Source organism: Anabrus simplex, chromosome 7, assembly GCF_040414725.1.
Source record: "Anabrus simplex isolate iqAnaSimp1 chromosome 7, ASM4041472v1, whole genome shotgun sequence".
Lineage (NCBI taxonomy): Eukaryota > Metazoa > Arthropoda > Insecta > Orthoptera > Tettigoniidae > Anabrus > Anabrus simplex.
Window position 1 is genome coordinate 167,467,499 of NC_090271.1, and position 22,692 is coordinate 167,490,190.

General features: G+C 36.4%; 1 protein-coding gene across 3 annotated transcripts in view; it reads right to left on the reverse strand.

Annotated features, from left to right (window-relative positions):
- The window catches only part of IFT46 (intraflagellar transport 46), a 113,531-nt gene that overhangs the window by 85,119 nt on the left and 5,720 nt on the right, over positions 1-22,692 (reverse strand). For all 3 annotated transcript variants that reach the window (XM_067151435.2, XM_067151434.2, XM_067151436.2), the window contains exon 4: positions 3,520-3,594. In XM_067151435.2, coding sequence (XP_067007536.2) covers positions 3,520-3,594 — 75 coding nt within the window. The remainder of the gene's footprint in view (positions 1-3,519; positions 3,595-22,692) is intronic.

Below are 22,692 nucleotides of genomic sequence, written 5' to 3' on the forward strand. Positions count from 1 at the left end.
ATTAAAAATTGCCTTAAGCAATCATTGTATCGACTAGGTGGAAAATAAATACTTAATTGTGAATCAAAATATCAGCCGTCGAGTAACTCAGCTGTTTACACTGCTGCCAACTATTTTTTAAATGGGCAGAAGTCAATGAGATACACCCATTCAAAACAAATCCCAGTCTTTGACATGCAGTTTTCACTAAACCAGAAGTCTGACTTACATCCATTCAAAACTATTCGGTCAGCCTACGTGTACAGTACATTAAGGTATAAAAAAACTAAAATTGCTAAAATCATGAGTTATGCCCCTTTAAGGAAAACCAATTCAAGTGTTCCCTGCACAGCTTAAAAATGTCCCTTTAAACTTGGACCCTTCCTCACTTCCAACTTCCATTGCTGGAATTTGTTGTTTCAGTGTCTCCTGTACATTTTTATCTTTTCATTTCCATACTTTTATTTTCTTCCTCTCTTATTTCCTTTGTTTTCAATTTTTCTCACTTACTATTACTACCTCTACTGGATGGTCTCCACCAAATGCTTCTCCCGGCAGAGCCGTCCATCAACTGCGACTTGCACTTTCCCCCATGAAGTAATCAATTACTGTCTTCGTCGTTCTGTTACCCCAACTATATCATGTACAGGATTTGCTATTTTTCTTTCTAAACCACATATTTTGTCATATGGTTGAAATATCATTCGATATGTAGTTGAAAGTTTAAGACATTTGAATAATAATGTTTTTTGAGTGCAAGACTTCTGGACATTGTAATTAACATAGTGACACCTCTAATTCAAAATGAATTACTAAATAAATATAAGTATGTAATTTTTATTGTGTAATTATCCTGCTAAATGTATAACAAAAGAAATTTAACATCATGACGATAAAATATAACATAATAAAACTAATTCGAAAGAAAGAATACGAGTGAGGACACTTGTTAAAAGTGCTAACCAAAAGCTCGAGTCGTGGGCATAACAAAAAACAACAACTAAAAAACAACATCAGCACAGATGGTTAAGCACTCACCTCCTGAGTTCAAGATTGAGGCTGACATTAGAAGTACTTCAATGTGTGAGATTCATATCACAAGGCTTACTGGTGCATTTAAGAACTGCCTTTAAGGGAAAATTCCAGAACTCTAATATTTGTGAGGACCAATAGTAGTTCAAGAGACGTTAAACATGTAACAATAAGTTTTAAAAAACCCTGAGATGCAGAAATCCATTCAGAGCTCTGTTCTTGTTGAGCAAACCCCCTCCTTCTATTCATTAAGTCAGCAAATCTGAATCAATAAATGTCATTTCAAAGATACAATACTAAACCAATTTGTGTCCTTGTCTTGAGGTGGGGCAGTTCTCTAGATGCATACCTCCAATGGAGGTGAGCTGTATGTACCTTTTTGACCACATACCAGTAATTCCTGGCAATCGTAAATTTCTGACAGTATTGGGAATTAACGTGTTCATTCGATGCGCCACTCCCAATTGTACTGAGCATGCATAACTGAGCACTCAAAGCATGCAGGGGGAGGATGCATCATGGCACCAAATTTATCACTGTGGCATTTAACTGAGGCCTTCTATTATCTAGTGCTATTACCTAGCGATATCAAAATATCAAAAAGTTTGCCAGGAACAGCATGTGGTAAACAGGCTGATTTTCATAATGCCAATTTTCCATGCATGCAGGCCTGCAAAGTGAGATGTCATGTCAAAAGGTGATGAAAGGGGGATAAGAAGAGTTTTGTCACCAGGAAAATGTCCACAGGGTGGATAACTAAAGAACCAATCAACTATGAATATGTTCCTTCAAGGATGGAGCTAATAGTGCTTATTGCTACACTATGGAGGTGGACATTATTATGGTAAAAGCACTGTATTTTCATGTTCAGGTACATTTACAGTGAACATTTGTGTAATATGTGGTTGGACGGAGAACTACAACTATGGGAAATATAATTTTAAAGTTTTTTTTTTTTTATGTAACGTGTCTGAAGGATTTCATTTTTGTTTGTAATATTTTGTATTGTGAGAAATGAAGAAATAAGAACTCTGGACTCTGCTGGAATACTTTTTTTTATGTAATTGTAACATGTTGTAATAATCTTTTTTAAAATAAGGAGACATCAAGATATATTGAACAGTATGAACGTTGCAAGATCCAAAAGTGATTTTTTTGCATGTAAATTTTATGTAATTCTGTATATCAAAATTGTAATCTGACGTAAAATTTTGTAAGGTGCTTTATTTTGAAGCATCCTATACCGCACGCGCGGTTACCGATGTTGAAACAGGTGATGTAATTTCTCTCGCATCAGTAGGCCAGGAAATGACCATATATGGTCATGCAATTGTATTGGCAAATGGGAGTCTAGTGGAAATTGTTTCTTATTGGTTAATTGTGATCAGCCCATTTCCGGTCTTCTGCTGGGTTTGGGAAAATGATGCGTGTGCTTGGCGCCTTTTCCATCTGACCGTCCTCGAGTCCGGAGGTGCTTGAGGAGTTTATCTCGGGAACGTTAGTTTTCCGTGGTAAATGCTATTTTCATGTTATTCTCAATGTTTTCTGATTTTGTTGGATTTAATTTAACTCCTTTTGTATTTCGGTGTTTTTTCACTTAATATAATTTTTAAAGTTTTGTTTTAACGTGTCCGGGTTTGCCCTAGATCCTCGTAGGTTGTAACTTCAAGTCTTATACCTGCATTTTAATTGACAAGCCTTGTGTAATTCTACATACGTTTAACTTGGTTTTACTAAAGGATGTAAGCATCCTGATTATGTTTTCGCTTTGGTTAGCCAACCTATATCTGTCGCTGAGTCAAGCATCTGTTGCTATGTAATTTAACTTGCTTCTTCTAAAACTTTCTTTGTTATTTTTAATATAGTTGCACTAGAGGGGTGTTTTTTGTAAGTCTTTTCTCTCCCATAATGCCATACCTTCCCATGGACCTCCATAGGGTTCCTGCACCTTCCACATCCTTTCTCAGTTGTCATTATTAGGCCTCTAAATTCCCTGCATATGATTTAATTTTGCGTACTGAAAGTTATCCATCACGTTTCTATGTTCTGATGTGAATTCACCGCCACTGCGTCATTTTACTATTTCTTTATTCACATTTTATGTCAATATTTATTATTATTATTATGTGTAGGCGTAATTATTCTGATTATGGTTACAATATGAATAGAAGTGAAGAGAGTGCATGTATTCCTGAGCTTTGGAATAGAACTACATTACACCTGATCTTCTTTAAAAAGCTAATAAAGATCATATTGCTGATAATACTATAATTCAAAGGTAAATAAATTTATAACATGTTCGTGTGTTGTCTCACAAATAAATCTCCAGTATGACAACAACACTCTTGAAATATTTCTCCATATCTTCTTGAGAAAAAAAAACTGATTGAAATATTTATATAACAAGATTCTCTCTTTAGTACTCCAATATAAAGTTCTCTTTGATGTAGAAAGTCCATTACTGCTATAATATGAGTTAACTTGTTACTCTTGTTCAGTTACACAAACCTGGTAATGTGCTGAAAGAGTTCCTTGATGTCTGCAGCAACAGGGAGATGATCATATTCAGCAGGATCATATGATCTGGAACAGAAGGAGTGAAAATCAAGTGACTATGGAAAATGCAATGAATATTTTATAAACAGAAACAATACAAACAAAATCCCTATTTGTCAGATAAACCCTTTATAACATAATATCTAGCAATCAGGAAGTTAGCTGTTGCATCTTTATTTGATTTTCATCAATTTTTTCTTATATTACCTCTTTCAGCAAATCATTACATATGTAACAAAATTGACAAAAAGAGATATTGTGTTCATACTGTTAAAACAAAAGGCAATGTATTGGGGATGGATATGATAGACCCTCACTTCATACAGTAGGACAAGGTTTCATTTAAGTAATTGCTTTTTTATTAGAGGGGCAGCAGAAAAAAATACTCAGGTCTCTTGTGTCAGTTAATAGCCAGTGTACTCAAAAATACTGCAAAAATCAAAGTGGACTTACATTCCAGAATTATAGTATTTGTGAGGTCCAATAGTAGTTCGAGAGACGTTAAACATGTAACAATAAGTTTAAAAAAACCATGAGATGCAGCAATCCATTCAGGGCTCTGTTCTTGTTAAGCAAACCATCTCCTTCTATTCATTAAGTCAGCAGATCAGAATCAATAAATGTCATTTCAAAGATACAATGCTAAACCAATTTGTGTGCTTGTCTTGAGGTGGGGCAGCTCTTTAGATGCACACCTCCAATGGAGGTGAGCTGTATGTACCTTTTTGACCACATACCAGTCCTGGCAATCGTAAATTTCTGACAGTATTGGGAATTAACATGTTCACTCGATACGCCACTCCCAAGTGTACTGAGAGTGCATAACTGAGTACTCAAAGCATGGGGTCCTACGGGGGGCAGGATACATCATTGCACCGAATTTATCACTGTGGCATTTAACCATAAAACCATAAGGTTCGATGTTCGATATGTACCTCTTCTTTTTCTACTTTTAATTAATAATATACCAGGCATTTTTAAAATGAGTATTATAGGCAGATGATGATATCATCTATTATATAAGAGTTTTGTCTGTACATTGCTGAGAATTTAAAAAGGATGGTGTTTCTGTATGGATCGTGTCCACAGTAACAAGGAAATGCACTTTTTAATTTTCCGCAATTTATGTATGTATGTATGTATGTATGTACATGCATCACGAGAAAATGGCTGAAGAGAATTTAATGAAAATTGGTATGCAAAGTTGGGGAATAATTTGCTACAATCTAGACCATAAATAATTTTATTCACGCTGAGAGAAATAGTAGTTTAGGGGAAGACCTAAAATTTAATTCTCATATTATGTTATTAGTGGTTGTATTGATAAATACTACATATCTAAAGTTATATAGTATTAAATTTCCGATCATTTATGTTTTATACATTTTTACCGTACCAGCTATGTTCACAGAGATATTTATGAATTTGGATTTCTGTTACTTAGTCCATATCAGTGCTGAGTCACGAGAAAATGGGTAAACAGAATTTAATGAAAATCGGTATGTAAAGTCGGAGCATAAGGAACTACAGTCTACGCTATATAATTTTATAAGACGCCCTAATATCACAGAGTCGAAAGAAAACTAAATGTGAAGGCCTACAATAAAGAAAGCTCATAAAATTGTTCAATAATAACATTACATTGACCAATGTTTGTAGTGATGTACTTTATGTCTTCTGTTGCTATTCATCTCCAATAGATGGGATTACTACTGCGTACCGAGTAAGTTTTTTTTAAAATTTGCTTTGTACGTCGCACCGACAAAGATAGATCTTATGGCGACGATGGGACAGGAAAGGGCTAGGAGTGTGAAGGATGAGGCCTTGGCTTTAATTAAGGTGTGAAAATGGGGAAACCGTGGAATACCGTATTCAGGGCTGCCAACAGTGGGTTTTGAATCCACTATCTCCTGGATGTAAGCTCACAGCTGCGTGCCCGTAACCACACGGCCAACTCGCTTGGTCGTACGGAGTGTAACAGCCTGCCTGAATGTTGGCGGGAAGTAGCTGGGGAGTTAGATAATTTTTTTCTTTAACATGCAATTCCTCTGGTTCATAAATTTTCTGATACTACTTGTACGTAACACAATGGTTCATCGTAGCATTCGAGCTATCCAGTCCCTACTCTGAGGCACTGATTGGAATGAGCAGTGTGCATATTGAACAGAATAATGGCACAGGAGTGTTCACGGCTGTCTGCAGCCGGGTCATCGCTACATTCCTACTGACGTTTTTGTAATGACCTATGCTGACTTCAGTTAGAAAAACCACAAAGTCAGTATTTCTGAGAATCCCGTAGCGAAGCACGGGTACATCAGCTAGTATTTAATAAAAGATGATTATTACAGCAGAACAGTTATAAAGAGTACTTCTGAAAGTTATTTACAATCACATAATCTAAAACCAAATCGGAATAAAACCCATTATATTAACTTTAGAATGTCTGATCTAAAAAATATCACTTCAATTTTTAATCAAGAATAAACGAATCAACATAATATGAATAGATGTATCCTGAAATGACCTCTCAGTCACACCTTAGTTGACATAACTATTTGTCAATGTGTGTCCCATTTCGTGAAAAAGGACGCAAAGTCAGCAATGGAAATTTTGCAGCAGAACTGAACAAAAGTGTCTGTGGTGTAAAAATTGCATATCTATGTTTCGACTTCTTGTACTACCTATAGGTCTTTTTAACAAAGTAAGTTATGCAAAACTTAGTCTTCGCCACTTGATGTCATGGTAAGAAATTGTTATTGTTTTTATGTTCCACCAACTACTTTTTCAGTTTTTGGAGATGCTGAGGTACCGGAATTTCATCTCAAAGGAGTTCTTTTATGTGCCAGTAAATCTACCAACACAAGGCTGTCGTATTTGAGCACCTTCAAATACCATCGGACTGAAACAGGGTCGAACCTGCCATGTTGGGCTCAAAAGGTCAGCGCTCCAACCATCTGAGCTACTCCAGTTAATTGGTAAGACAATTAGTGAAAACTTTAATTGCATTTTTCTTAAAATACAGTTTTCTTAATAGTACCTAATAGTACTGTAACAGTCAATAATTGATATCTTCTGAAGTAATGTACCTAGATGTATGAACTTATTTAAAAAATACTCAGTACCTTATGCCAATTTTAGAACCCCAAAAATCACAAAAATGAAAAATCTGACTTTAGGTCCCTTTCTGTGCAACGGGTCACATATAAAGTATATAATATATATAACATACTTTATAAAATATATATGCAAATGAAGACAAATGTACACAGAATGGTAAATGATGGTGATATAAATATATAAATGCTGCAGGTTTTGTGTTTGGATAATTCACAACAGAAGAAACCAATAGGTGAGGATACTGGCCTTCTGACCCCAAAGTGGTAGGTTCGATCCTGGCTCAGTCCGGTGATATTTGAACGTGCTTAAATACGTCAGCTTCATGTTGGCAGATTTAATGGATAAAAGAACATCTGTGAGACTAAATTCTGGCATCTCGGTGTCTCCAAAAACCGTGGAAGTAGTTAGTGGGATGTAAGGCCAATAATATTACTATTGTTTGGTGGGAAGTGGTAAGTTGGTAATGGTAAAGAGACATTTTGGCCATACATAGTCATTATTAAAGAGAAGCTTTGAAGACAAAATATCCTCTGCATAATAGCTCATGTTTCTATCCCCCCCTCTTTAAGTGGATTTCCGAAAACAAAAAATACATTTTTCTTTATTTTTAAAGGAGATTCCAAATACCAAATTTTATGTCTGTAACATCTTCAGTTTTTGAGATATCAGTATCCTAATTAGAAGAATACAACCCCATTTTCAGTCACTTTTACCCCCCTCCTCCCTACCCAAGTGGTTTTACCGAAAACAAAAAATACATATTTCTTTATTTTTAATAGAGATAAAAAATACCATTGTTCACTTCTGTAACATGTTAAGTTTTTTGAGATATACTGTAGAAATGCTCATTTTAAAATGTCACCCCCTTTTTAGTTCCCCTTAAGTGGAGTTTCCCAAAACAAATCACCTATGTTTCTTTACTTTTACAGGAGATTCCAAATACCAATTTTTATGACTGTAACATTTTACGTTTCTGAGATATACTGTAGATAGTCTTTTTAAAAATTCACCCCAATTTGTCACTCCTATTTAACCCCCATTCATTGGATTTTCCCAAAACAAAAAAAAATATGTGTTTCTTTATTTTTAAAGGAAATCCCAAATACCAATTTTCAGGTCTTCAGTTCTGAGATATAACTATCCCCATTAAAGGCATTCAATTAAAGGAGATCCCAAATACCAATTTTCAGGTCTGTAATATCTTCAGTTTCTGAGATATAAGTATCCTCATCGAAGGTATTCAACCCCTTTTTCACCCCTCCTATTGGGATTTTCTGAAAACAACAAAAATATGTGTTTCTTTATTTTTAAAGGAGATTCTAAATACCAATATTTACATCTGTAAACTTTAAAAGTTTTGAGATATAGATACACTCATTTTAAAAATTCACCCCCCTTTTCACCCCACTTAGTGATGGAATATTCAAAAATCCTCCCTTAGCGAGCACTTGCATTGTAATATAAAAGTATCCTCAAAATTTAATTTCTTTATGTCCAGTAGTTTTGGCTCGGCGATAATGAATCAAGTCAGTCAGGACATGTTATTTTATATATATATATATATGACATCTCTCCTTAAATTAAAAAAGTAAAATTGCCTCTTGGAAAAAGTAATATACTCCACAGGTGAATTTGAAGAATCTTGTAAATTAGTTGCAAAAGGAAAAAAGATAATAACAAAAAATCTGTAGAAGAGTAATGGAAGAAATTTTTAAATGTTGCCATTACTGATATTTTTATAAAATTGTTGTTATTATTCTGTAATGATATGTAGTATTATTCCTTGTTTCTTTTTATTTTTTAAATTTGTTTTGTACTGCACCAACTCAGAGAGGTCTTACGGTGATGATGGGATAGAATAGGCTAGGACTGAGAAGGGAGCGATTGTGGCCTTAATTAAGATACAGCCCAGAATTTTCCTGGAGTGAAAATGGTAGACTATGGAAAACAATCTTCAGGACTGCCAACAGTGGGGTTCGAACCCACTATCTCCCAAATGCAAGCCCGCAGCTAAATGACCTGAACCACGTAGCCAACTCACTCGGTATTAAGCTTATCTAATACTTCATGTACTATTTGTAAGTAACTTACATGTAAATATTGGATATTTTGGCAAGTCCCAAATGTACACAGTGATGGTGAAATAAATACGGTATATATAAAGATACAAAGAATGAATGCCCCAGATTTTGTGCTCGGTTCATTCACAACAGAAGAAACCAGTAGGTGAGGAATGGAAGCAGGGGCTTGTAATAGATCAAGAAACTCTTTCCGTTTGATGGAAAGTGGTAGTTGGTAACAGTGGAGAGACATTCTGACTAAAAATGGAAGATACAAAACTCACAGAAGATACTGATCCTTTGTGTGTTAAAATGGTTCTGGGTAACAAAATGGCACACAGGTGTTGCTGTTGGCAGAAGAGGATTGTATGTGGGGAATATCAGAAATCTGGTGTTAACTCATTAGAATAGCTCCTAATGACAATGGCCTTAATGAGAACCTGCTTCTAGGACAATAGACTTCAAAGGTATGTCTTATATGATTGGACTGCAGGAAAGTGTATTAAGTTTAGTACAGGTGAAAGCAATCAATACTGGGATATTGTTTTATATGACAGATCTTTTGCAGAGGGAGAGACATACAACCAAGAAGATGATGTTTGTTGTGAATATAGCCGAGAAGTTTGTATGAAAGCTTTCCAGGTGGTGAGACTATATGAAGATGATACCAACTTCCAAGAGCATCAGGATAGTGGGAGATTCCCCACGAAATTGACATAAGATCTCCAGATCATTTCTTAAAATTATGAAGAAAAAATATAATTTGAAAAACTTTTGCCAAGATATTTACAAGGTATTGAGTTTGAGAAAATACTCTTCTCTACAAGCAAGGATTTTTTACAAGATTCCTAAAACACACATATTATTGATAGGGAACGTGCACTGTAATCGAACTTAAAAGCACTAAAAACAACATTTTTGTATAAAATTAAGTGGGACAATATAAAAACTATATGAATAATGATACCCAGAAAAGTAAAATGCACTCCCAGTTTTAAAAGACTAGAAATCATCGATGACTATGAAGCAGTGGCAGTATTCATTAATTAATTTATTTACTTACACTAATAGTATTTAAAACATATCAATACAGAAATATATTTAGAATCAAAACAAGACAAGCAGTTATACAAATGAATAATTTCTTGCCTGAATAATTGCTGACTGATCTAACCATATTTTCTGAAGTAGACTTGAACAAGTCATAAAGTCAAGAAAACCACTTTAAAGCAGTATCCCATTGCTTATCATAAGTTTCACATATTCCATTACCCTGAGTTTTCAGGTTCTCTCTCTCTCTCTCACATTCTTATGCATCTTTTACATAATTAAACTATCTTCTTGATTAACTTTATTCTCAGTTTAGAAACAATAATCACTACACAGGCTATAATCAATCCCTGGGCAAATGCTGGCCTTGTACCTTAATTAAGGCCATGGTCGCTTCCTTCCCACTCCTAGGCCTTTTCTATCCTATCGTGGTCATAAGACCTATCTGTGTTGGTGCGACGTAAAACAGATTGTAAAAAAAAAAAAAACCTGGGTAAAATTTGGGAATGGATTCTTCATTCAAAGAGAAGAATGAAGGATTATAACAAGGGTATGGAAATTCATAATTACTGAATTATCAGACTTTCTTTATTCATGCTGCACTCCAGTACATGTTACTGTTATAATTAAATCTATTAACATGCATTATGAATGATATTGCACTGAATACATCTTTAACAACCACTGGAACACACTCAGAATTGACTTTAGAGGCTGAATGATCTAAAGGTTCAGAACTGAGTCACAGATATTCTTATCATGAGAAATATAAATCTGGATAGCAGAACTGAAATCAAAGTAGATGAAATATAGAATGAGCTTAAGAAAGCAATTAAAGAAACTGCAGTTCAGCAAATAGATATATCACCTTCAGAAAAGAAACAAGATTAGATGAACAATGAGATTCCTGAGCTAATGAAACAATGAAGAGTTAACAAGAATGACGAAGTGGCTTTTGTGAACATCCAAAGAATTATTAGGAGAAAGGTGAGAGAAGCATAAGTGTGAATTAACAGAACACTGTAAAGAAAATTAAGTTCTTGAGAACAAGCATAATGGTTTCAATCTACATACGAGACTGAAAGAGATAATTTTCACTGGTCAAAAATGAATTAACGTGAAACTGGTAAACAATAAAAACAAACTTATTGTGGATAAGGTAAAGCAAATGGAAGTATGGAAAAAAAAAAAAAACGACTTCACAGATCCCTTTACAGGTGATTGCTAAGAATCAATTTCTTTGAAATCTATTAGGAAAAGGCTAGGAAAACAACAGATAGGGAATCAGCCACCTGGGCGACTGCCCTAAATGCAGATCAGTATTGTGATTGATGTCAAAGAGGAAAAGCAATGTCTAGAGATTCTCAAGGTTGAGCTGGAGAAAGCCTTAGGCCTAACAAAATCTGGCAAAATGTTTGGACCATGTTGCCTTACTGATTGATAATAATAACAATGAATTCCTTTTCAAGCCAATCAACATCACCTACAATACAAGCTGCCTCTGTGGATCAGCGGTAGAGTGTCGGCCTCCGGATCCCAAGATAGCGGGTTCAAACCCGGCAGAGGTAGTCGGATTTTTGAAGGGCGGAAAAAAGTCCATTCGACACTCCATGTCGTACGATGTCGGCATGTAAAAGATCTCTGGTGACACATTTGGTGTTTACCCGACAAAATTCATTAAATCTCAGCCATAGACGCCCAAGAGAGTTTCGGTTTACTCGGTCTGCCATCTAGTGGGGGCCTAGAGTAAAACGGAACGTCGAAATTGACGAGCAGACAGCCAGATGGCGTCAAATTGAAATGTCTGCACACGGTAGCTGAGGCCATACGATTATTATTATTACCTACAATACAGAAAACATCCCTACAGACTGCTAACAATCTGTCTTTATTAGCAATACTGATGACAGTGAAGATTATTCAGGATTGTTTAAATTATTAGTGAAGATATACAGAAATTGAGGAAAATATACTCTATAGGAGTATTACTTTCCAGAACCATGAATTCATGATTCTCCGATAGAATGTTACCGTTTATCCACTTTTTTGTTAACTAGTGCATAGTCCATACTTCCATTTGCTTTACCTTATCCACAATAAGTTTGTTTTTATTGTTTACCAGTTATACGTTAATTCATTTTTGACCAGTGAAAATTATCTCTGTACTCGGGAGACAATTGAGTTTGAATCCCCCATTGGCCACCCTCAAAATGGTTTCCCATGGTTTCCCATTTCAGCTATAGGCAAATGCTGGGATGGTACCATTCTGAAGTCCATAGCCACTTCCTTCCCATTCTTAGTCTGTACAATTACACCTGCACCCACAGGCAACACCCTCACACAGTGATACATGTTTGCTTACCTGCATGAGGTGTACCGGGAACGCAGCTACAGAACTGGTAAGTTGAACATATCTTTGGACATTACCAGCATTGGAAGCCTTATACTAAAAAGTTAAAATCCACTTTTCTCCCTTTCTTTTGTGGACTTTGGATTTCACATATTTCTCATGTTTCACTTTGTTGTAATCAATCTGAATATTATAAAATTGCAGAAAAGGATTCCATCACTCACATACAAACCTTCAATGGAATATTACTCTGCATGTGTTTTAGCAGAAATTTGAATGATTATGCATCCCACTTTCACAACCACATCTCAGGGTATGAAAGAAGAAAGGAATTAAGGAATATAATAGTGCAATTGGTGATGATGGTGATGATAGACACTCCCTCTCTTGTTTGGTGACAGCTGACATTAAAAACCTGGGCTCTGGAAAATACCTAAGAATGGAAACTCTACCCATTTCATTCTCAAGCATATATCTGTATAATTGTACAAGTATAATGCACAGTTTTCACAATCAATAGGTTAATGCAGGTGATTCATACTTAGGAATGTTTCTGGATAATTTGCAATTTTGTTCATATTTTGTTTTTGGGAACCCATTTTACAATATGTTGCAATTATTGTAATCACATATTATTAATCAGAAACCCTTAGTGAACATTAGCAAAAATCAGTTCTGTATCTAACATGTTATGATTATCATGATCTACACAGCAAGTAGAAAATCACCAACTCTGCTATCACATTGGACAGAAAACCCATTGATTCAAGTACCTAGGATGCAGTTAACAAAGGAATGGGATTTGGATGTAGAAATCAAAACTAGAATCAGCATCCCAAGGAGTGTATTTCTGAAATAAAAATAGCTTGTGTGCAACAGTGACTTCTGATTCAAAACTTGTGGGGATATTATAAAACCTGTGCTGCTTAACAGTATTGAAGTCTTTCTCAATGAACTGACTGCAGGGCTTTGGAAAATAGATGTATTGAAGAATGTTCAAAATCTTGTGCATTGATCGCATCACCAACAAGAAAGCACCCTGTCGAGCTGGAAAATCACATGAAGTCTTAATCCTTCCAAAACACAGGAAAGTACTTACAGTTGTATCATCCACACCATCAACCAAATACTTCAAGTACTACCCCATAGGAAAAAGTCCAATGGGTCTGAATCAGATAGCATGGGTACCAAGCAATTCGTCAACGTCGTTCCACATAATGGAGCATTTTCAGCTGCTTCTGTGAAGTGAAGTGAAGTGAAGTGAAGTGAAGTGAAGTGAAGTGAAGTGAAGTGAAGTGAAGTGAAGTGAAGTTAAATAAACAGGCTGCTTTCAAGCACGATAGCACAACTGATTCAAGTATATACCAGAACAGCTGTATGTATGGTCTCTGGAGAAAATGAACGTGAACCCTGTTATTGGACATCCTGAAATGTTTCATGGCTTTGTTTTTGTGATCCAGACTAATACTAAGATATTACCCTTCTCGTAGGTCTTTGCTGTTTCACTCATAGCTTCAAAGTTTTAATTAAATTACCAATGTATATACCTATAGAGAAAGCTCAGTAATCATGTTATTCATGAAATCACAACAGCAATTGCTGATAATATATCCACCACACTATGTTTGCTAAGAAGTCACCTTATAATTTCAATGCACAAAAAAAGAAAAGAAAAATGCAGATAAAAGACAGAATGATAAAATATTTTCCTTACGTTATACAACATTTTAGATAGTTATCTATAGGTTAAAAAATAATGAAACTGTTTATAGATTAACCTTTAATTAGTCGTACACAATCTAAAAGACCAGTTACAAAACATATACTTCCTTCTCAAAAATTCATCATATTGGATAAATACAATCAATAGAAATTACTAAACACACTCTGACTTTATGTTATGTATGTTTATTTATGCTTGTATGGCATGCACTTTTTTGACCGAGTCAGATATTATTCTTTGTTCACATATCTAGTTCCCATGGTTGAATCCTATATTCACATGAGTAGGGGCCTTATTTTTTGGTGAAACAAAACTGTTGATTTCGGTGTTAAAACTGACACTATTTCGGTAGGTATTTCGTGAAATAAATTGTTATACTGATTGATGTTTCCTGCGAAATCTTCATTGTAGTAGCATATGGGGTAAATGTAACTAACTTTGTGATAAGGGGTTTTAAAGTAAACTCTTATAATGTAACATTGTTATTAAATCAAATATGCAAATTGTTATAGAAATAAATATATAAATCTCTAATACTTCGAAATGAAGTTAGGTGATCTGCCCTGTGATATACATTTATACATAGCCTACATTTTTAGACGTTGAATTACTTGTCTCCAAAGTATAAACTAAGCATGGTTTCAAGATTATCAGGATGCAGAGTTGTACAACAGTCAGAAAGTGTCTTTCTGTAAGCAGAGAAGCTCCTCTCGCTGACCACATTAGACATCGGAAACCATAAAGCTTGCAAACACTTGGATGCAAATTCACTGTGGTCTTTTATAAAACCTCCTAAAACTTTGCTAACACTGTCTTCTTTCACTTCCTCAATGAGATGTGCTTTCATTGCATTTTGCAAAGTCATATAGTTCTGGAAGATGTTCATGGATATACTCTTTTTCGACGGTCGGGGATGAGTAGGTCGGATGGTTAAAGCACTGGCTTTCTGACCCCAATTTGGCAGGTTCGATCCGGGCTCAGTCCGGTGGTATTTGAAGGAGTTCAAATATGTCAGCCTCGTGTCACTAGTTTACTGGCACGTAAAAGAACTCCTGCGGGACAACATTCCGGTATCTCGGCGTCTCCAGAAAACGTAAAATTGGTTAGTGGGACATAAAAGCAATAACATTATTACTACTCAAAGAGGCGATTTATTTACAATAGGCCTACCAATCCCATCATATTTTACAGTAAAGACAGTAGCCTATTATTTATCTTTCCTGTTATATTCATTCTCTTCCTTATGCCAGGATTATCCTATTTTTCTAGAGGCATGTTGGCTTGCTCTCTATAATTTTTCAACCCACCTTTACGATCTGTAAAGTATCGCCGATTGTTATTTGCCGCTTAGAATTATGTTCATTCGCTTAATTCTGATTCTCAGCAATGTATATCGCACGTTTCAAGTTTACGAATATTACCGGTACACTATTGAGACATTAGAATATTTCTTGCAGCATCAAATACATAGAACCCCTTACTGTTGTATTCTTCGACCCTCGAAAAACCTGTTGTGACTTCAGTTTTCTGCATTTTTATACTTGAATGTTAGACATTTGCTGATAAATGTTCGTATGTAACAAACTCTCAATGCGCACTGCTGTATCTACGAGCGGTCTTGTATCTTGTTACGACCACAATGGTATGTGCTGTAATCGATGACAGATATTGATTTTTATCAACTGCCTTAGAGATCGCGGAACTGATCACACATACTTTTGGTACAAAGTGCGTACCGCTTTGTGTGCATTTGTGTGCAGAATATACAGCGCTATCAGGCAAATGAGAAGGAAACTACGACAGTCCAGTTCTCAGAAGCATTTAAACATTTATTGGAGAGCTCTTCCGGTGCCATTTCACATTTTTCGCACTAAGTGGTATATAATTCGCGATTATTTGCGCAATTTGCACAATAAATCAAATTTCGCGATATTTTGTGAGTTCATTTTGCTAAAATACGGTATTTTTAGTACCTGGGAAGTCATATATAAACAAGAAAGAAGATATCAAAAAAACTCGTGCATATCGTTATTACCAAAAAATACGGCCCCTACACATGAGTATCATATTCCTTCAGACGGACCCGATATCTAGGGGTTGTGTGCATGCCTCTTAGCCAGCAGTACCAGGTTTGATTCCCGGCTAGGTCAGGAATTTTTACCTAGATCTGAAGGCTGGTTCAAGGTCCACTCAACCCACTCAGCCTATGTGATTACAACTGAGGAGCTATCTGATGGTGAAAAGGTGGTCCTGATTTAGAAAACGAAGGATAATGGCTAAGAAGATTTGTTGTGCCGACCATGTATCACCTTATAATCTGCACAGCTTCAGGATGAGCAGCAGTTGCTTGTTAGGCCTAGGTCCATCAGGACTGTTGTACCATAGGGTTTGGTTTGGATCATATTCCTTCTTTGTTTTGAAATATAAAAGAGATACAATCCACTGTTTACTGAATTCTGCTAATTCCTCACTTAGTGTCATACTCGTCTGTTACATTACCATAGTCAGAATTGCACACTTTACAGTACATTACTGTATGCTCCTTGCAAGTGTATTTTAGATTGTGCACTTAGCACCCATCTTCCTATTCTGCCGCAAGGTATAGAAACTCCATCTTCCAAGTTCACCTGTCGCTTTAATGATTTTTGCCTGTCAGGAATGGCAGCAAGCTGCTGGACTTGCACTTTCAGTTGCAACTATTGCAGCTGTAGCTCTAGAATCTGAATGTTAGGCAGTAGGAAACGTACAGACTGTGTGATCTAATACTTACATCAAGATGTAAGGAAGAAATGTAAAAACATTATTAAAAAGAAAACAATCACACTCAGTAATTATGAAAATAACAACAGAAAATTTAACAGATGCTACTAGTTGCACATGGAACTTGTGACAGTGTTGGTGGAATACCACAATATACACACTTTTGCTTCCAAAACCATTCTCTAATTGAAAGTAACTAGCCCGAGTTATGAACACAGACTGGGATACACAGCATGCTGGTTATCTCTTTATTTTTTTTTTTCAGCAGGCAGGGAGAATTTCTTCACAACTTTGAATATAAGAAAATGCAGGAATCAAACAAGGGAGTATATACAACCAAAAGAGGAAGTAGAAACATACCTTGTTATGGAAGATGTGAAACTGACAGTTAATAGCTCAATAGCTGCAGTCGCTTAAGTGCGGCCAGTATCCAGTATTCGGGAGATAGAGGGTTCGAACCCCACTGTCAGCAGCCCTGAAAATGGTTTTCTGTAGTTTCCCATTTTCACACCAGGCAAATGCTGGGGCTGTATCTTAACTAAGGCCACGGACTCTTCCTTCCCATTCCTAGGCCCTTCCTGTCCCATCGTCGCCATAAGACATATCTGTGTCGGGGCGATGTAACAAAAAAAAAGGCCTTTGAGATTGCAATGAATATTCAGAGCACTCAAGACCATCCAGAAATATAAGTAGGTTCCAGAAGATTGGGAAAAGGAAATAATAAAATCTTTTTTCAATAATGGAAATAAGAAGATGCCTAATAACTACAAAGGAATCATATACAAACTGTATATCGTCATTTAAGAAAAGAGACCTTGTATATAACAAAAATTTGATTTTTCAGGAGTGTGATAAAACTGTCCTATGGTTGAAAATGGAAAACAACATTGTACAAATTATAAATTTTGATGATAAGCATTTATTATTTTAAAAAAATAATGTTTGTAAGATTTTCATTTTGCACTTGCAAGGTATGTGTAGACAAGGGTCATAATATATAAGATACAAGATAGTGGTGTTGGTTCATTTTAAGCAGTTTTGTTGAGTATTTTGTTACATGGTCACCACAGAATGATCTGGAGACTTTTTAAAGCAACAGCAAAATAATAAAATATTTCTGAGGAATTGCTGATACAAGGTGTCCCTTCTTAAGCAATGATACTCAGTGTTGCTGAAAAATACAAAAACTGCTAGAAGGAAAAAGTGTAACTTATTTATAAAAGTGTCTGTGACAGTGTCCCCAGAGCATAAATGTGGAAAAGCTGAAGCAGAAAGGAACTTACTCGAAAGAAAGAAAGAAAGAAAGAAAGAAAGAAAGAAAAACTATAAAGATAGCAACAATACAACTTACATTCAGCAATTGTCTCAAGATGTAAGAGGGAAAACAGAGTGGTTAGAAATTAAAATCAGACCTCAAAATGTAATATCACCTTTATTGTCAGTAGTGATAGATATTTAGTGATGGGAAAAGTATAAAATAAAAGTAATTGGGCTCAATTACAGTTACCTAAGAAATTTACCCAACTGCAATTACCAATTACTTTTTTTAAAAGTAATCAGTAAATTACAAGTATGGTACAATTACAATTAATTCACAGAACGTGAGTCTTTAGGGAATCACCAACACTTTTTTTTTTTTTTTTTCCCACACGGGAATGGATTAATACTGAAGTTTGCAAGGAAAAATACATTACTCAATTTTGTGTTCTTTAGCATAGACACATTAAGTGGCTGCCATCACTAGGTGAGACTAGTTAGGCTTTCAAAGCGATTCTTCCCACAAAAAACTTACATGTCACTATCGTGTTTTCTTTCTTTTCAGGGTAACTAATTCAAAATATTTATTCAAAATAGGGGGATAGAAATGCCTTAACCCCTTCATCATCAAATGTTTATTCTGGCTCCATTCTCGCCCACATAACTGCTGTGGGAGGGGGCAGTAAAATAACATCTGCGGTATCCTCTACTGTTGCCTGCAAAGCTCATGAGAAGCAAAATATAATACACACAGTCTAAAACACCTTGCTCGATTAATTAAGGGTTAACATTTGGTAGAATTGATAGTTATATTCAAATATTTTGGTGTTGATGACTAGTTGAGGCAAATATATCCAGATAGGAAGAGCGATGTATTTAATCAAACAAAGGACAAGAAAGATACAGTGACAGTGGAGTAGAGCAACACTAAAATTTCATTTTTTATCATCAGTCAAGAAGTAATCAGTTCAATTCCTAACTAGGTCAGGGATTTTAGCCATGTTTGCATAATTCATTGGGTTCAGGGACTGAATGTTTGTTTAAATACACACAATACTCCACACTACCAATAACCACAGAAACATGCATTTGTAATTATATCCTCTCCCATGGCAGGTATTGACACTGGAGCATCGAGCCGTACAACATGCAAAAGTCCACATGTGCAATACAGTTTGCACCTTAAAAAAAAAAAAAATATGGCCAAAGAGGACAGAGTATCATGTGTGAAGTGACACTATGGACTGGCAAGTGCATTGGAGAAATAGGTTTAGGGCAGAGGAGGAATGGATTAATGACAAAAAGGAGGATGGAAAGGAGGGAAAGCGTTAGGTTTAGGTCTTGGGTGTTGGAAAATGCAAAGAGCCACATATGCCAACTATATCTCTCAATACACTTAACTCTCACTTCGTAACTAACCCAATCAAGGAATCTCAACCTCAAAATCATATCAATCTAAATAAAATAATCAGTGACCCTACAGAAAACGAAAATAATTTCTCTTCACTCTGTCAGTGTAAATGATGTAAAGCGTATTTTGAATTCAGTTAAGTCACAAGCTAAAGGAGCAGATAACATCCCAATAGGCTTTATAAAAAAACATTATTGGCGCGGTCCTACCAATTATTACCCACATTGTAAACCACTGTCTCACCACAGGGAAGTTTCCAACTGCATGGAAGGATGCTCTAGTAACCCCAATATTAAAGCATACCGGTACCACAGCAAATGCGCCATCTGATTACCGGCCTATTTCGATTCTTCCCCCTCTCTCGAAAGTTCTTGAACGAGTTGTACACGAGCAGCTAGTAAAATTCTAAACCAGACATTCTCTTTTTGACCCATTGCAATCTGGTTTCGGGACACAATACTACGACTGCACTTCTTCGGGTAACAGATGACATAAGACTAGCAATGGACAAACGTCAGGTGACTTGACTTTAGTAGTGCGTTCGACACGGTAAATATAGACATACTATTATCCAAGCTACGCTCTCTGCATATCGGCCCGATAGCCCTTCATTTTTTTAAGTTGTACCTTACAAATCGTCGCCAGTGCGTAGTAGTAAAAAATAAAAGATCCCAATGGGCTGTAAAATCATCCGGTGTCCCTCAAGGGTCTGTTCTAGGGCCCTTACTGTTTGTCTTGCATATTAATGACATATCTTCCACACTTCAGTATTGCAACTACCACTTATATGCTGATGATATGCAGATATACAAACACACCACTACAAACAATTTACATGAAACAGTTCAGCATATTAATTCGGATATTGAAAGGCTTACCGCCTATGCTAAAAACAACCATTTACTCCTAAATCCTCGTAAAACACAAAGTATTATCAAAGGAAACTCTAAATTATTAGTGTAATAAGCAATATCAATCCTCCTCCAATCATAATCAATGACATTGCTGTACCGTACCTTAAAAATGTAACTAACCTTGGAATCTCCATCAATGAGAATCTGACCTGGAATGAACATGTAACAAATGTATGTAGAAAGGTTCATGCAGCTCTATATCCCCTGAAACGTCACAAGAATTCTTTTCCTCAAAAACTTAAATTAAAATTAATCCAAGCACTACTATTCCCAATTTTAGACTACTGTGATACGGTACTAGTCAATCTAAATGCTGAACAAGTTTTGAGACTTCAGCGAGCACAAAACTCATGCATATGATATGCCTTCCAACTACGACATGATGCTCATGTTACACCATATTTCAAAACATCGGAATGGCTACGCATAAATGTACGAAGGAATTTTCACCTAATGACACTTGTTTACCAAGTGCTCTCGATGAACACTCCTACTTACCTCTCTTCTAATTTTCATTTCCTTTCCTCATTCCATGAAATTAGTACCTGTTCTGGTTCCTTACTTGAAATTCCACTAAGTCGAACAAATTCCTACAATCATTCCTTTTTGGTTACCGCATCGAGACTCTGGAATACACTCCCAATGGACATTCGGCACCTTACTTCCTCTCATAAATTCAAATCTGCCTGCAGAAATGTTTTCCTGGTAACATAAAACTGAGTTGTGTGAGTCATTGTGTATATGTTGTGTGAATGGGTTTTCTTCATATTATTATTATTATTATTATTATTATTATTAGTATTGTCACATTAATTGCTGTACTGAAATGTAGTTCTAACTTACCGGTAGTCTTAGAATTATCTGTCTGTAGTATTATTTCTTTTTAGAATTTCTATGTCTTACTTTCATGTTTATATTTTTAAATTCTGTTTATAGTGGTTAAGTGTAAGAGAGGGCCGTGAGCCCTAACTTCGCCACAAATGTAAGTCAGGAATGAATAAATAAATAAATAAATAAATAAACTAGTATGACCGGTCGAGTTGGCCGTGCGATTAGGAGCGCGCAGCAGTGAGCTCGCATCCGGGAGATAGTGGGTTCGAACCCCACTGTCGGCAGTCCTGAAGATGGTTTTCCATGGTTTCCTATTTTTACACCAGGCAAATGCTGGGGCTGTACCTTAATTATGACCACGGCCGCTTCCTTCCCATTCCTAGCCTTTACTGTCCCATCGTCGCCATAAGACCTATCTGTGTCGGTGCAATGTAAAGCAACTAGCAAAAAAAATTAACTAATATCCAATCTCAAGTTTCTCAGTGAAGATAAGGGAATTGGGAGACAAAATGAATTAATGAAGTACTGAGCAAAATATCAAAAGGATGGATATTGGGGAGATCAGTGTGATAAATGAGGACAGATTAAAAATCAAGTATTATTGGAAAATATTCACATAGAGACATTGTCTGTCCAAACTAGTCTGCTATAGTAATAGAGTAGACCGCACAGCCAGTGACTCTGCGACGAGAAATAACTCGACCCTACAAGGGGACCAACGGCGTCAGGCAGATGAGTTCTCCTAGGTGGGCTGATGGTCCCCTCAGTGTAGGAAGTGACACTAGAACCCATCAAGCAGTGTCTGTACCCAGGTTCCGCAGCAGAAGGCATCTGAACTGCATGTTAGGAGCAGCCTCATCACCTGCTGGCACCAGACCTAAAGTGTCTTTGGGAGTGGCGAATCCATCGTAATAAAATCCTAAAATGAGTGTAAATATAGTGAGACCTCGGAAAATGCCAGGACGTCCCCTGTAGGTGACACACAGTTCCTCAGGTACTGGGGGAGCTGTGAAAAGTGGGCGACCAGCATCACAATATACCCAAATCGGCACAATCAACATCCTAACCCTGACAGACAAGACCGAAGAGCTGATAAGAGTTCGTGAAAGAGAAGGACATAGCCATCCTTGGTCTTAGTGAAACAAAATGGAGAGGAAGAGAGGAAATAAATCTGAGGGAAGGGCACAGGCTCTTTTACAGTGGAGAACACGATGCAATAAATGCAGTAGAAATGATTATTAGAAAGGATGTCCTGGAATATATGAAGGAGATGAAGATGATCAATGCAGGCTGAGTGGCTCACATGGTTCAGGCCCTCTGGCATTTTGACTAGTGTTGGCTACTGAGTGTATGATTCAAAGCAGTGTATCGATTCATTCAAGTGTCAAGTGAATCGATTCACAGGAATGGCGAGCTCATGGCACACGATTCAGCTGACTTGCAGCAGACAGTCCTGAGTTGCGCACTCGCGGAGCAGTGAGACACGATATACACACGACTCACTAGTGGGACACTGGACATTGGGGGGGAGCCAAACTTCTGCTGCAGCGAGACATACAGAGCCACAGCACAATGAAAGAATCGCTCACTATAACGGACTCTTGCGCTCAATCGTCTCAGATCAGTGAGGCACAACACACATGCAGTTCATC